The sequence below is a fragment of the Trifolium pratense genome, linkage group LG7, assembly GCF_020283565.1.
Source record: "Trifolium pratense cultivar HEN17-A07 linkage group LG7, ARS_RC_1.1, whole genome shotgun sequence".
NCBI classification, from domain to species: Eukaryota; Viridiplantae; Streptophyta; class Magnoliopsida; order Fabales; family Fabaceae; genus Trifolium; species Trifolium pratense.
In genome coordinates this window covers 47,782,626-47,799,286 of record NC_060065.1, presented here as the reverse complement: position 1 = coordinate 47,799,286, position 16,661 = coordinate 47,782,626, and the positions used below count along the sequence as shown (strand labels likewise).

General features: G+C 31.8%; 1 protein-coding gene across 3 annotated transcripts; it reads right to left on the bottom strand.

Annotated features, from left to right (window-relative positions):
• Positions 1-10,266: 10,266 nt before the first annotated feature.
• Positions 10,267-15,262, bottom strand: LOC123894329 (glucan endo-1,3-beta-glucosidase 14-like). 3 transcript variants are annotated; one of them, XR_006803718.1, is made up of 4 exons: positions 14,946-15,262; positions 13,557-14,599; positions 13,086-13,212; positions 10,267-10,648 (listed from the first exon to the last, which is right to left on the bottom strand). XR_006803718.1 is itself a non-coding variant. In XM_045944296.1 (4 exons), the coding sequence occupies exons 1-3, from the start codon at positions 14,998-15,000 to the stop codon at positions 13,144-13,146; spliced, it is 1,167 nt and encodes a 388-aa protein (XP_045800252.1). In that variant the 5' UTR covers positions 15,001-15,107; the 3' UTR covers positions 10,267-10,614; positions 13,097-13,143. The 3 variants fall into 3 exon arrangements, 1 of the variants encoding a protein (XP_045800252.1); XR_006803719.1 differs by having other exon boundaries at positions 10,267-10,612; positions 14,946-15,182; XM_045944296.1 differs by having other exon boundaries at positions 10,267-10,614; positions 13,097-13,212; positions 14,946-15,107.
• Between the last annotated feature and the right edge of the window lie 1,399 nt (positions 15,263-16,661).

Sequence of the window (16,661 nt, the reverse complement as noted above, 5' to 3'; positions counted from 1 at the left end):
GGATTCTCTTGTTAGTAGTAGGTTGGTTATACATAAATTTCATGGTAAATTCTGGCTGATATTTATGATTAACTTTGTTCTTGTATGAGGTGAGATTCCTGCGTTTTGATCGGCTAAAAAATAAAGTATCGGACATGACAATTTCAATTGCACCATATTTGATTTAAAAATTGTTCTTGGGATTGGACAAATTGGGGGCTAAAAGACCGGACAAAAACTGAAATTATTGTCCCTACTAAACCGTAGGACAATTTTTTGTCCTCTGAACAAGTTGTCTAAAATACAAAAATAATTTTGTGTCCACTAAATATCGTATAAGACAAAATTTGTCCAATACCTTAAATTTTATCATGTGTTGTTCTGTTTTGTACTATTTTATTCGGTACTTATATTTCGTAGATCAAACATACCTTGTGTATATGGAGCATAAGTTCCGCACAATGATAAATATCGACAAATAATTCAAATTATATAATTAATAAATTTATATTTAAATGACATCAAACATTGATTTAGATCATACACCGTTAAAGTCTAACCAATAAACAACTTGATAAATAATATTAATTTGTGTTACGTCAAACGAATTTGCCTATGTGTTAATTTTAAAAAGAAAAAATTGTAACAGCATTGGCTGTTTTGATATCATAATTAAATTTTACATATATTCAGGGTGTAACAAGATAATTCAGGGGTGCAACTAGCAAAAAAAATCTATGAAGTACTAAATCTCATCCTCAACTAAACTTTCAAGGGTGCAACTAGCAAAAAACTCTATTAAGTAAATCTCATCTTCAACTAAACTAATGCTAGTGGAGTATGATTCATTTATTAAATTTGTGTACTTATATACCACAGCTGTTCATAGTATTCACACACCCCATGTTGTTTTTGGTAATGACATGCAAACTAACAAATATAGTTAATATTTTTGTTTTGAATTAAATATTTTTTGATTTATATATTGTTATCGTTAGATAATTCATTTTTTCTACTTAATTACGTTAAGATGAGGATATAGTTGATATAATAATAAGAGATTAATTTTAAGTATATAAACAAATTTATATTATCGATAAATCACAACTACTCAGTTCCCATGAACTTGACTCAGTTGGTATGAACATCGCATATATTATGCAGAGCCGAAGTTTGAACCCCGAACACTCCATTTATTTACCTTTAACATGGAATTTCTAGCCACTAAACTATTAGACAAAAAAATAATCACATCTACTCATGTAATTTTAAAAATAATTATAATTAAAGTCAACATTTTTAATGATTTGATTATTATAGTTGACTATTAGTGTAAAAGAAATTATTATAATTTTTTTAATCTATTTGAAATGATTTGATGCTTAAAAGCAAACATAAGTATTTGTTACCTTAACAAAAAAAAACAATGGTAAATACATCAATATTTTATAAGACCGGTGTGGTAAACATATTCTGTTTCTTTTTTTGACTATAAATGAGATTCATTGATTCAAATTGATTGAATACATCGAATAATATAAATTTAAAATTGTTAAAAGCTATAAAGAATGAATCTGCGGACAAATTCACAACATCCACGTTAGTAACATACAACAGCAAAATACCTACAAATGTGATAAAATCTACGAATATAACGAAATTGGAATGCTCAGAATACTCATGTCACCGAGTCTGCAACGTTGACGATGTCAAAGTCATTGATTGTTAAGACACATTTTAATAAATTAGAGTCCATTAATTAATAGATCTTGTTAATCCTCCTCTTTCATTCATAAATAGACAATAAGTGGAGTAAACTCGAACTTCACAAATCAAGTTTTTTTGTTATAAAAGTACTAAAAAAATCCAAATCATAAAAAGTTACAGCATCCCTAATTCATGCCATTGCCAATGGTATGTTGTCATTTGACAAAGGGGCATAGTTGCTAGTTGTTGGGGTCTTGGAAACATAGAAAGCACTAAAGGGTCATATATAAGAGTAAACACTAAGATACCAACAAGGAAGAGTAAACATTAAGATAGTTAAGATTTGGTATCATGGTATGCATAGACTCTCCTCAATTTTGATTGTATCAACAATGATGGTTTTGAGTGATTCTAAAGAGGTGGAGATGTTTATGACAACACATTTAACTATGCACGGACTCGGATGAATAATGATAGTTTTCACTCCACATCTCCAAATCGAGCACTGACTCAATAAGTTTTAGGTTTAATTAGAGTTTTAATCTTTTTATTTTTATTTGTTCACGAAATTGATTCTTTTATTTTAAAATTTTTGGGTTTTAGTTTCTCACTCATATTTTTGGATTTAAAATGGTGGTGCGATAATGTGTCATATAATATCATGATGTAGAAATGACCAACACATGTGAAATTACAAGAAAACCTCCTTAGGAAAATGCGGTTTCAATTTCATAAAATGTAAATAATTAATCCACCTAGATCATTTTATAGCGTCAAGTTGTATGTTATTTCATTTAAAATATGTTAAATTATCGTTTTAGTAGATTAGAACAATCTCATTTGTGCTCGGGAAAGTCCCTCTTGCCAAGCTCCAATTCAGCTTGGTGGATTGGGTTTTAACTCTAGAGAGGTAGAGTTGCATTGGAGCGGCCTCGGTTTCGACTAGGTATACCGTTCTCAATTTGGATATAAAAAATCATCTTCGATACCGTAAAATTCCCAACCATGATGACTAAACAATACATGTAGGATCGGTATGAGTAGCCAACGATGGACTATGTGATCGCTTAGACACAAAATAACTAAAACTAAACAAACTAAATTTACTAAAAAAGAAAAGAAAGAAGCATAAGAACGTAAATAGATGTGTGAGACCTCACCAACTCAACGAGTCTATTTATAGTAATATTGGCCTCACAGGTGGAAAATTAAAATTGACCGCTTGACATACATTTGATTGATGCAAGAGACTTGACCATCGGTTGATCTGCTACTTTCAAACGATGTTTTTAATTTATTTTTTTTATAACATCTATTACTTAAATAGCGGAAACATAAAATTGGAAATGAGAATGACGCGAAAAAACCAGTAGAACGTTAAATTTCATTGTGCGTGGCCGTCCGAGTTTTGTTTTTGTTACAAAAGATGCCTAACGGCCCAAGCTCAAAGTTTGGGTCAATATTGGGCCAAGCCGCGCATTATTATGATGTTTTCTTTACCGACCCCTTGTGTTTCTTTTATACCCCCTGAATTTCCAATTTTGCCTTTGCAAAAAACTTCGGTTTGTGGAAACCGAAGTTTTTTTTTTGCCTTGAAAACAAATTTCGCTTTATAAAAACCGAAATCTACTTTGAAATTGCACTAGAAAAAATTCAGTTTCTGCGAACTGAAATTTTTTGCAAGGACAAAATTGGAATATTGGGGATATAAAAAAATCACTGGGGTCGGGAGAGAAAACATCATTATTATTATCATTAGTCATTAAATTACTATTAGTCATAAAAATCATAATTAGATCTATACGAAATTAATTAATCTGTAATTATAAAGATTGCCATGTCGATGGAATGCCAATATTGACCACCGCGTGACTAAACATGAAGCTGCCCTGTCGTAGCGTGTGGGGATTCATTCATGTTTTTAGATTAACATTACACACCACGTAGAGATGAGCAAGAGACAAGTTGTTTTTTTCTTCCTAAATTTGTTAGTATTATTATTTGGTGAACACTTCAATATATGTACCGGTCACAATTTAGGTAGATGATTGTGATTAGTTCACGGATACTTCTTTCGTTCTTTTTTACTTGTCGGTTTTGATAAATTAAGGTTATATGTTTTCTATTATATCTCATGTAAATTCCAAATATTTAGGAATAATTGTTGAAACCATAAAAGATTTAATATATATTTGGAAAATAAAGTTTTTTTTTTAAAAAAAATTTGGTACATAATTTTTTTTGGTACATAATACTAATAGTATATTAAATTTATTGAAAAGATAAAGTGTGTGGGAAAAAAATATTGTTGGTGAATTAAAATAAGGGTATAATAGAAAAACAGAGTGCAAAAATACACTTTCTTAATTTGTTGAACGGAGGGAGTGGTATTTAATATAGAAAATTTAATAAATAATATTTGTAAATCAACCAAAATAATCCATCTTAGCAAATGTATATGTACCGAAGAATTCATCTTATTATTTTAGAGTGATTAGGATTAGTGGCCGGAGACGAGCAGAGAACTGTTAAAATTCAAATTGATGGAGTAATCACAAATATTTTTTTTTTTGTTGACAAAAGTAATAACAAATACTTTGATGCTTAAGTTAATGTGAATGTGCGAGAATGTAAACCGATAGATTTTTGGATAGGAATTTCATATACCTTAATATTGTTTTACAAGATTTTTATAAAGTCCTAGATATGAGTTGTTGGTCATTGATGGGGGATGAATACAAGCGACACTCATAAATAATAGAATTTGTTGCTGTTAAGGACTTTAATGGCCGCAAAGGTGTTACGAATATGTAAGGATTTAAGGTTGACGTGGATCGTATACAAGTAACTATTTTTTTTTTTTGAATCGGCAAAATTTATTAAGGCGTCCTCCAATACAAGAGATATTCGAGTAGTAGTAGGAAACATGAAACAAATGTGAAAACCACATTACAACAAAGAGCACCATGCCCCTTAAAACAGAAGGACAAGGCTCCACCCTTAAAAATAAAAGCCCCCGCTAACAGCAATACAAAACAAACCGCCCCACCTAATGCTAAGATTGAAAGCAAAAACAAAACCACTCCCCATAGGTGCAAAAACGAACCCATAGAAAGGGAGGCCGAGACAGAGCACAACAACACCCAAACAACAATACCACACCGAAATCAATGAAGTATACATTCCTCGGGGTCCCATGTCCATTCGTAAAACATACAAGGAGACAATTTCGTCGTTGCTAAACACCATTTCCAACTTAGAACTTTGATTTCATCAACAATAACCGTAGGGATAAAAGAACCATTTGCAAAAATAGAGTTATTCCTCGCCTTCCATAGACACCAAAGAGTTGCATGCCATATCAACAAGAAGCCTTGACGAATCTTCGTAGTTCTCACGGATCCTCTCAAAACCTCAAAGAGCATAAAAAGAGATGGGGGGAATCACAATCACCACGCCAAACCACCGAAAAACCTCATACCACACCATCATAGCACTCAGACAATGCATAAAGAGGTGGATGGATGATACCACACTACCAACACACCCCACACACTCCCAAGGCATGCCTAACAAACCGCAAACCTCAAGGTTACTTCTAGTGGGGATCCAGTCATAAAGTAATTGTCATGAAAAAGCAATTACTTTAGAAGGCGCAAGACTATCCCAAATTTGATCAAAAACCACCGCCACCTCTTCCTCCAACTCTTCATCGGACCGAAGTTCATCTACTAAGAGATTGTAGGACAATTTTACCGAAAGTTCATCTACCAACACACCCCACACACTTCCAAGGCCTATTTGTGCCTAACAAACCGCGAAAGAGAACAACATCGACTCCATAAGCTCTCTCAACCGAACTACAAGATCTACCTCCAAATCAATCATACGTTTTCGGAATACTAGTTAATAAACTAAAAAAAAGATAGATATTACTTATTTACTTATACTTTAAAATATTGACTATAGCTCTCTTTGGGAATGCCAATAAGCTAACTTAGAGCTTTTACCTTATAAACTAAAAGCTCTGTTTGATAACAATTTTTAAAAAAAACTTATAGCTTTTACTAGCTTGTAGCTTATTTTTCAACCGTTATTTCAAGTTGCTTATAGCTTATCGTTTTTTCTTCCAATTTTACCCTTATCGTCTTAGTTGAAAAAATTACACACTAATTAAACATATTTTTTTATGTAATTTTATACTTATGAGATAGTTCAACCGTTAATTTTATGAAACACTACAATTTCAATTAGCTAACTTATTCGCTTTAAGCTCATTTGCTATAAGATAGCTTATATTTACCAAACAGACCCGACTTATGTTTCCAAAAATGTATATTTGGTTTTCTTAGATTCGAGAATTGTATATTTGGAGTTGATTCATTAAGATAATTAGATTTAATAGCTTAATTAGATCCAGGTTGACTTCTCTCAACAAATACTTCTCCATACACACCGACCGGGAATCGAACCAATGACCAAATAGTTAAGGGATCAAATATCTACCACTTGTGCCTAGGGGTGGCAAAGTGGGCATGCCTGCCCCGTTTAGGCCAGTCCCGTTTAAGCCCGCCCAAAAGCGGAGCGGGGCGGGCCAACTTAGGTGTCCAAGTTCAACAACTCAAGTCCGCTCATTTATTGGCGAGTTGGCGGGCCGGCCCGCCATTATTTTTTTTTTTTAATAGTTTGAATTATAACTTCACAATTCTTACCTCATAGTTGATGTTAAAAAAAATATTAGCATATTGCATTGAGAGAAGATTGTGAAGTTAAGCAGGTTGAATTATAACTTCACAATTCCTTAAAATTCTTACCTCCTATTTTTAAACTAACAGAAAATAGGGATAATTAAGAGTTGAGAGAAGATTGCTGCAGAGAATAGGGATAATTAAACTAACGGAAACATTAATTAAGTTAATAAGTAATTCCTTACAATTACCCTTAATTAAACTAACACTTACAATTACCCTTAATTAAACTAATAGAAAATCAACTAAGTTAATAAGTAATTCATTACAATATAAGATAAAAGGATAAATACTAGCATAAAGGGAGCACGACGGCGGATGAAATGAATGAATGAAACAAACAACCCTAATTTTGGCAGAAAAAGAAACGCTAAGGACATGCATCATAAGCTTTGTATCCTGTTGCATTGTCTTTGATTATATCAAAGCTTTGGAAGCTAAGGACATGCATCAATTTATGTGCGATGGTTGCTCTTCGCCCCCCTCCCCCTGAATTGTTCACACTAGAAAACGCACTACTGGAAGATATCTCCCGGTAAGATTTGCACTACCAAGAGATATCTCCAAGTAGATAGGCGGGGGGGGGGGGGGGGGAAGAGCAACCATCTTCACGTGCATATGTGCTGGGAAATAAACATTACGGTGGAATTTTATATCCGATAAATTTGCAAAAGCAAATAGGCAGGCATAAGCATTTTGGAACGACAGTTATTCACTTAACTTTGTAGAAATTTACATTTTCAACTTAAGTGTTGCCCATTGTCAAAAAAAAAAAAAAAAAACCTAAGTATTGCCCTTGCCCCTTTGGTTTTACTTATTTCTTACCATGCTAATTACTTTTTGCACTTTCAGGGTCTGACCGACAAATTTAAGGATAAGGACAAGCGTTACTCGGGTTCAGCTACACTTTCATACAATGACTTTATGTCTATGGTCATTCCTTTCCTTGTATCTTATGATTGAGAAGTTATGCTCATCCTCAAGTTTTCTTAGTTTTTTGGCGCTACATACATTCAATTGATTGTTTTATGTGTTTGGTTGTCCATAAATAATTTAAGCTGTAATTATCTGTTGTATTCCGCTTTGTCTGAGCAATAAGACAATAAAAGTGATTAAACACAAGCAGGTAAGTAATGTAATAAGTTTGATAGTAGTTAATAGAGCTGTAATTATGTATCCTAAACATTATGTAGAAGTTGTGTATGAGAAGAAGAGATATGCAATTGTAATAGTACAGAGAGTTATGTTTCAACACTGGATTATGATTGTATTATATATAGCTCTATTTTACAGTTCTGTAATGATTTGCATCAATTTCATTATCTCTGTCTTGTCTATAATGTGAATGATTGTAGTGGAATGTGTGTTTCCTTGGATAGACTGGTGCGAAAAATAAGGTTGTATCTGTGACTGAGTATAGATACTTCAATACAAGAACTGTTGTATCAGATTTCCATAGACACTTCAATACATGAAATCTTGTATCATATTTTCATAGATGATGATGCTTGAATACATTAGTAATAACTTCACATATTTTTCGCCATGCTTGTACATATGAACAGACTGTGGTGAGATATGCTTTTCGAAGTATTGTATGTCCATCTTAAATTTTGTCCTGTACACTCCTCAATCTACTTTTATTCCTTAAAGTATTTGGCGATGCTGTATGAAATGAAAGGAAATGCGGACGAATTGCATGATTGTTGACCTGTTTGTTTTTTCAGAAAATCAGAGAGGATTCATTGTGTTTAGACAGGAATCATGAAAGTTTATCTTATATGCTTCTCTTTCTCCCAGCTCCCAATAGGTGGTAACATCTTTCCCCCACACCACTTCTAAAAGTTCAAAGAAACAAAATGTTTTTGGATTAAATCCTCCATAGCTGTGTAGTCAGTGCAGTTAAATCTCGATTGTTAGATATAACATTATCTAAATTCAACAATCGAGATTTGACAACAATGACTAAAGATGATCTGAGCTAATGTTATGTTTTCACCTTGAAAATTTTCCTTACTATATAACTTTGTCTACAATAGTGCAAACCCTAAACTAAAGTTCATCATTGATACAATTATTGTACCTTAATCTTAACTCATACTAGTTTTAAGGCTCCACATAGTCACCTATTGATGATAAGTGACAGCCACATTAAGCTGGAGCAATATGCAATCATCCCAATCCAACCAAACAGTTCCCTAGTTGGTAGGTAGAATTTCATTTTCGATCTTCAGTGGTTCATTAAATATTACTTATTGAAATTATTCTTTCTACTTTTTTGTTGGTATTTGTTTTCTTTTCCCATAAGCCTAAAATGGTTGTAGTTGACAAGGCCCCCCATGGGCCATGGCCTCATTTGATCATTGCTTCAAACACAAAAATAATTTGAGAACTCGGGTTCGATTTCTGGGTGGAACAATTTTTTGACCAGACTTTACTTACCTCGCGGCCGAACTCTGGACTACTAGGGTTACTTTCCCCTAGGAACCAGAGGGTTATAAACCAAAAACACAAAAATAATTCCTAAACAGTGTACACAAAAGAAATAAAATATTTTTTTTTGAAAAAGAAGAAATAAAATAATTAAAGTATTTTCTTTTTAGTTGTTTATACTTAAATAATTCTCAACATTTTCTTTGTAAGCAAAAATATTTAAGACATAGCCCCTCATAATATGAACATATGGATGGTACTTGATATATTTTATTTACTTACTATTATAGGATATTGTAGGATATATGCAATTGAGAAGTTGTGACTATAAAAAAACATAGAGAATAATAAGTTTTCAATATTCTTCAAGCTTTTTATTTATACTTTATGACCTGTAATAATGGCTGCTTGCACGACTAATTTTGTATCCACTTATCTCAACTATTTTGTTCTTATATACATTTACTTTTGAATTATAAAATGAGAAGGAATCAACTTAAACTAATGTAAAATTTGAGTATTTTTATGATTAAAAAAAAGAATATGATCATGATAAACCATTTTTTTCATAGGTTCACCTCACTTCAACGTGATTCTATTCAAGGCATAAGCATTTCTCTTCGCCCATTGATTCATTAGATTGTGGAAGGTTAACCTCTTCCGCTAAACTCAACTATCATTAATGAGTATATGATATGATATAAAGTACATCTGACTTATTTTATAGTATATTTAACGTTTAACATTTACACACAAAAAACAAAATTAATATTTTAAATTTCACAAAGAATAGAACCATATAAAATACTTTGAAAGTGTTTTAATCTTCTTATTTTTTTTTTTTTTTGCAATTGAAAGTGTTTTAAACATGGTTAATTCAAATTTGTAGCCTGGCCCAACTTGCAAAGTCCCATGGCCGTACCCGATAAAGTTTTTAACATGTCATATTTTTTTGATTACCACAATATAGAAATTAGTTGTACCGTAAACTTAGCTCTGTTGGCAGGACATTGCATTATATATGTAGAATGTCGGAGTTCAAATCCCGGTCATCCCACTTATCCATTTTATGAGTAGAATTTCTAACCACTAGACTACTTGATCAAAAATAAAATAAAATTAGTCGTCATTAATTTGTACTGCTATTAACGATGATTAATTTCTATAATAAATTTGCACTGAATTTTTTTCTTTCAATTGAATTATTTTCATATGCATAATTAATAAATCTAACTCCTAACAATGTGCTTTAGCTGATACTCAAAGAACTCGAATCCTCTATGTGTACTTGTGTAGTTTCTTTTTAGTTTTTCTCTTGTCTTGTTTTTATTTCCCATTGATAAAAAATATTATGTCATGTTACTAAACAATTTACTAAGCATATTGTTGGCCAGAGATAAAAAACAAGTAGACAAAAAAATAAATAAAATTAACCACAAGTAAAAAAAAAAACTCAAACCCAACATTTACTTCTACATATACAACATTGTCCTTCCTTTATATATCTTTCTATCTAAATTGAAAGGAAAATCTATTTCTACTTATCAACTTTCTATTAAAAAAAAATATTGCACTCCATATTACACATCTAATTTCTGGGATCTACCTATAATTATTGCTAAATTGTGAAATCAATAATCAATAATGATAATAATTTAAGTAACAAGAACTAAGAATCGAAAAGTTGCTCCAATGGCTGTGTACAAAAAGTCCAGGACTTGCTTTTGAAATGAAAAGCTATCTCCCTACAAAAAGATCCAGCAACATGCACACATTAATCCCTGAAATAGAAGCATATAGATTAGACAATAATTGTAAAAAGTCCAAGAAATTTCAATCATATAAATTTTAATAGTTCTATATAGATTAGACAATCCACGTTTCAACTTTGCATTTTAAACCTTATTTCGCAAACTTGAAATAGAAGCCGTCAATTAAGATTAGACAAGATAAGATTAAGAGATTTCATGAATGCACGCAGACACCGTGACCGCATGAAATTCATGTGTCTGCATTTTTGCAGACTTGGATTCAGTAAATTTAACAGTAGATGCAGTCACAAGATGTAGACTGTATAATCTTGATTGGATGGTTCAAATGTCAACTCAAAATTTTACAGTTCACAATCCCTGAACTACATGCAGTCACGACTACAGAGAATTTGATTCCGCATATTTGTTGTTGTTTAAAACAGTAACTAAGATATTTTCATAGTAGTTGTGTTGTGTCTGTCAATCTCATCATCCAATTTGGACCATGATGATGCAAGAATTCTACAAAATAATTTTCAAAGCAACATTCATATTAATGTCTATACTCTATAATGTCTATGTCTAAAACAGCCGCCTCCTGCCCACTTTTTGTGACCCACACATTTTATAATCTCCCACATGACATTATTTTCTTACATCATATTCACCAACACCATTAAAATTCTAAATCATGATCCTCCTAGTTGAAAGATTTCTTTCTCCATTAACCATTCAGGATGCTCAAAAGTCACATCTACACTTAGCTTTTCTGAAATTTTCTAAGTAGTATATGATACTCAACAATACCATCAAATGTCCTACCGCCAACATAGGTGTGACAAGTTTCCTACCGCCATTTGATTTGAGGCCGTTTGATTTAAATCAGACTGTTCATATAACTATAAAGCATGGACACGATACATCACACACTCGCAGTGATAATAATTTGAAAAAAAGACATATGAAATAAAATTTAATGGTAATCACAAGTATTGGTGTCATGTTGATGTCAGACACTCACGTGTATTTGTCACTGTGACACACTTAAAAATCTTTGATCAAAATCAGATGACTAAAAGATCTTTTTACCATCACTATTTAACTACAATGAATCTCTTTTAGTGAATCGGTAACTGGTGTGAAGTAGTCCCTTTGGTTTCATATATAAACAAAAATTTATTTTTTTCATTCATTGAAAAAGTGATATGTTTAGCATAGCTCACATGCTTTTGGGGTAGCCCAGGAGCTGATTTAGCGGAGCGAAGCAAAAAAAGTCAATCTTTTCTTATATATGAAAACGGAGGGAATAATTTTTTATATATATTTTATGTGACCATGGCTGCTATTGAGGTTGCATCAACAACATCTAACCGCGATGACTGCTAGCATTCGAGACTCTGCTCCTCACTAAGGATAGAAAAAGTACCATATATTTAAACTATGAAGCAACGACACAAATACGAACATTAGACACGATATTGACCGAAATTATGTAGGTGACATGTGTCAGATGCCGGACACACCTTTAACCATATGTCCTTTGGACATGACTGCAGCATATAGAATTGAAGAACTCCAATCATGATACTACCAAAAGGACAGAAAGGAAAAAGTTGATGAAAAAGGGGATTCCACATCTGAGATAAGGTTCAAAAACATTGACAAAAGTTGATGATGTTTGGTTATCTGGCATGAGGGATCCTGAAGGCTTTCTTTCCTCCATCCTTTTGTATAACCGAATTTGGACTTTTGTATATTTGAAGACAAGAATCATTTTATTCACGGATGAAGATGCACATGCATGATTAATTGCATTTGCAAGTGGAAGATAAGAAAGATGGAGACCCATCACCATATAATAATAAAACCAATAATTATGTCAACAGTAAGTTTTTCTTAATGCAGCATCGACACTTCTGATTGAAGACGTGTCCAATATCCTACATGTGTTGGTGTCTGATATTCAATTATTCGATTTTCTCAAAAATACTATCAGGATTGACGTGTTAGTGTTATGTTAGATGTTCGTATTTGTGTCAAAAATTTGTAGTCTACAAAAAAAATAGTCCACTTGTTGCATGCACTAGTACTCTATTTGGACAGCATTTGGAAGGTTATATGCTTAAATTGATACCATGTTATGTATGCCAAACTTTTGCACTATATGGTTCCATACTTTTCCATTATTTCATTTTTTAGATTATTGTATTTTTCATTATGCGGTTAGTATATAGTATAGTACTATTATTAAGTCAAACAATAACATGTTCCACAAGTACTAATTGCTATGAACCCTATATTGAGCATGTGGCCTATGAATCAAAAAAATTCTACACCACATAACATAAACTATAGTTTCATTTTCTTAATAACCACTTGGTATCCCTACAAATAATGAATCATAAATGGATAAAAATATCAATACTTTATGCAAATAAATTATATTTAGGAACAAAATTTTCCTCACCTTCTACAAGTCCCTCCTGCAAAGAATAATCCATTTGAAATTTTTAATTTTTTCCTCATCACAATATTGAAAGCTCCCAAACCCAAAATAATGTAAGTATGTAGATGACAAAATTGATGGACAAAATCTGCAGATTAACAAAAATTAGAGAATAATTAGATACATAAAAAATTACTTAATAATATTATAATACACTCTATACAAAGGTCCAAAACAGACAACTCGGTTGGTGAGCTGTTGAACAAAAGATAAGCATTAAAAAAGTACTGACTACAAGATCTGAGATTCAAATCCTGAAAACTAACATAGTTTGGTATCATAGTGGGTGGTCTCCCGTGATTTTATAGAAGCTACACTCTGTAACTTTTGTAAAATCATGGTGGATCACCGTGATTCTCCATATCTAGTAACTTACCAACATAGGATAATAAAAGATAATACAGTAAAAAAATTCAAAGGTATGTAACTTACATTGGATTTGGATTCAATAACCATTTCTGGAAAATAACCTCCTTGACCTTGACCTTGATTTTGCAATCCAATGTTATAAACTGGAGTACCATCAGGATAATAAAGACCATAGTTTCTCTCAGAAGCAGCACCAGTCTTCAAATCTTCATTAAAAAGTGCAAAAACATAAATATCAATGGGAACAGAAGGTTTTGCAGGAGTTCCTTGTTTCATGGCAATCCTCTTCAACAAATTACTATGATAAATTTCTGCATTTTGCATTGAAGCTCCAACCTCATCAGGATCACCTTTAGAAGGCCAACCTGTCTCGGAAATCTTAACCTCAATATCGGTATGTCCTAACGCCTTTATAGCCGCGTAAACAGCATCAATTTGAGCATATAACATGTTATCATAATGTAAATTTGTAGCAGGATCAATAGAACCAGAATTTGGTTGAAACAAGACATAGTTTAATGAAACATGTTGTGGATCACCTTTGTATGCAAAAAAAGGATAAGCATTGATCAAAAAAGGAGATTTAATTTGCGCTTGAAAGCTAAGAAGCGGTTGAATATATTGTACTAATTCTTGTTGAAATCTACCGGATGAAGGAGGAAATGAATTTGACATAATGATAAAAGAATGTGAAGTTGTGACAGTAACTTGTTGAGATAATCCAAGCTTAACAAGTGCATTATAAACTGATTGCATTGCTGGTAGAAGATTATTATAACTAGTAATATCATTGTTACCTAATACTTCATTTCCTACATTAATTGAAGTTATTTTTGTTTGTGAAATATATGGTTGAACATTTTGTTGAATCCATGATTGTGCTTTAATAGGGTCTCTCATACTTTGAAGATCATTCACTCCTATCATGAATTCAACATTTGAATTTGAAAATGTTGTCAGAACATTTGGATCAGCATCATAGAGTTTTATTCTGCTAACATTCAATGATTTTATTAGAACTGCTACTCTTGAATGAGATGGTAGATTATTTGCTATTTGTCCATAGTTTATTCCAAAATCCAATCCATAACTTTGCATATACAAATCTGAAAGAAAAAAAAAATTGTTCCAAATTAATCAAATATCAAAATTTGTTCATATATTATTTTAAAACGGCCAATATTAGTAATTAGTATCGTTAATTTGTTCATAAATTAATTTAGCATGAACAAAAATCTAATACAAGACAACTGCGATCGGTAGGGGCTGAAACTATTTGATGTCAGAACTGACCCCGAACCAGATTAAACCGGAATACAAGAAAATTGTTAAAGAGGGTACAAAAATAAATTCAAACCCAACAAAAAAAGAAAGAGCAAAATAAGTACTTTGCAAGAAAAAGCTATTTTTTTTTTCACTTTCTATGGAATTATGAAAATGTGAAGAACTAACCTGAAATGGTGAGAAACAGCAATATCAGTTTGAAGGGGAATAAAGATATTGCCATTAATATCACCTAAAGAATTAAGGGTGAGAAATGAAAACTAAGGTTAGCCACATAAGAAAATGTTATCATATATATAAAGAGATACATGCATGTGAAAACAGAGCAACTCTGTTTTTTGCTCTGTTTTTGATCTTTTGTCATTATTATATAATCCACCACATATTTTACACGTATTGTATTTTAATGATCAGATATTAGTATGTGTTTCTTTATATTCACCGACATAGTTAGGTTTTATTGTTATTTTGACACTAATGTTTATGATATTTACAAATAAACCATTTTCTTCTACTTGTGGGAAGTTTCATGTGGAGTAGCAAGTAGTATTCTATAGTAAGAGATACGCAATTGAAGTTTACAACCAATTTTATGGATAATTTCCTTATAATTTTTAGAATGTTTACCAAAGACATTGGGAATGGTTGCCTTAGATTGCCTTCGAAATATCTAAATTCTCTATTGTAATGGTTGAAGTACCGAAAATACTTTTCTTATTATAATATTCATTTGCCTATATAAAAAAAAAAAAAAAAAAACTATTTTACATTTGGGCAAGTTGGTTCAAATTAATTAAACCAAAACTTAACAAAATTCAGAAAACACCCCCAACTAGTAGTCGTGTTGAAATTTTTTTTGTTACAATGATATTGATATGAAGTTTTCATTGCTGTTAGCGATAATTAATCTATGTCGGATAATCTGTGGGACACATAAGGTGAATCTTTCCTTCCAACCGAATTTTCTCCATACACATGAGCCAGAAATCAAATCTCTAACTATATACTTAAGGGGGTCAAAACTCTTATTACCAATTCATTGTCGGTCGGTCGTTTTGAAAAATGCAATTTATGATAAATATAGTAATGAAAAATGAAATATTGGGATTATAAAAAGTATATACACGAATCTCAGTATTGGCCATGTTTTAAGCACCGCCTTTGTGAGGACGCGGTGACACCTCAGCAATATCATGTGTTTGCATTTTAATATTCACTCACTCGTTTTTTTATTGCTGCATTTGCACTGCACACACTTTCTGCTAAAAGAAACACGCTCCCCAAACATATTAGGGCTTTTTTACGCAAATTTTGTAGTGGTTACCAATGCAATGATGCTGCTACTATTTTATAGGCTCCGTGCGTGAATATAAGATACTTGATATGAACATTTATGACTTTGTTTAATACTCCCTCCGGACATAAATATAAGTAAAAATGCACTTTTTACATTTATTGAATAACAGATGTATTTAGTCTGTATTATAGTTCAGGTACATCTATTATTCAATGAATCTAAAAAGGACAAAACTTATATGCATTTCCATACATACATTTCTTACTTTTCCACTCACAAAGAGGTAGTTATTTATGTTTTTTCATTTTGAAAAAATAAAAGAAAATTATTTTTTAATAAAAAAAACTACCTCTTTGTGAGAGGAAAAGTAAGAAATGCATATAAGGAAATGCATGTAAGTTTTATCCATCTAAAAAATGTACTTTTTCTTATATTTGTGTCGGGAGGGAGTAAAAAACAGCAGATGCCGACCGTTTTATATTATTAACTCGGATGTTGTGAACTTTCATACATTCATCCTTTTAATTTTTATTAAAGTTGAATATCGATTGATGTATTCTACCAATTTAAATGAATGAATATTATTA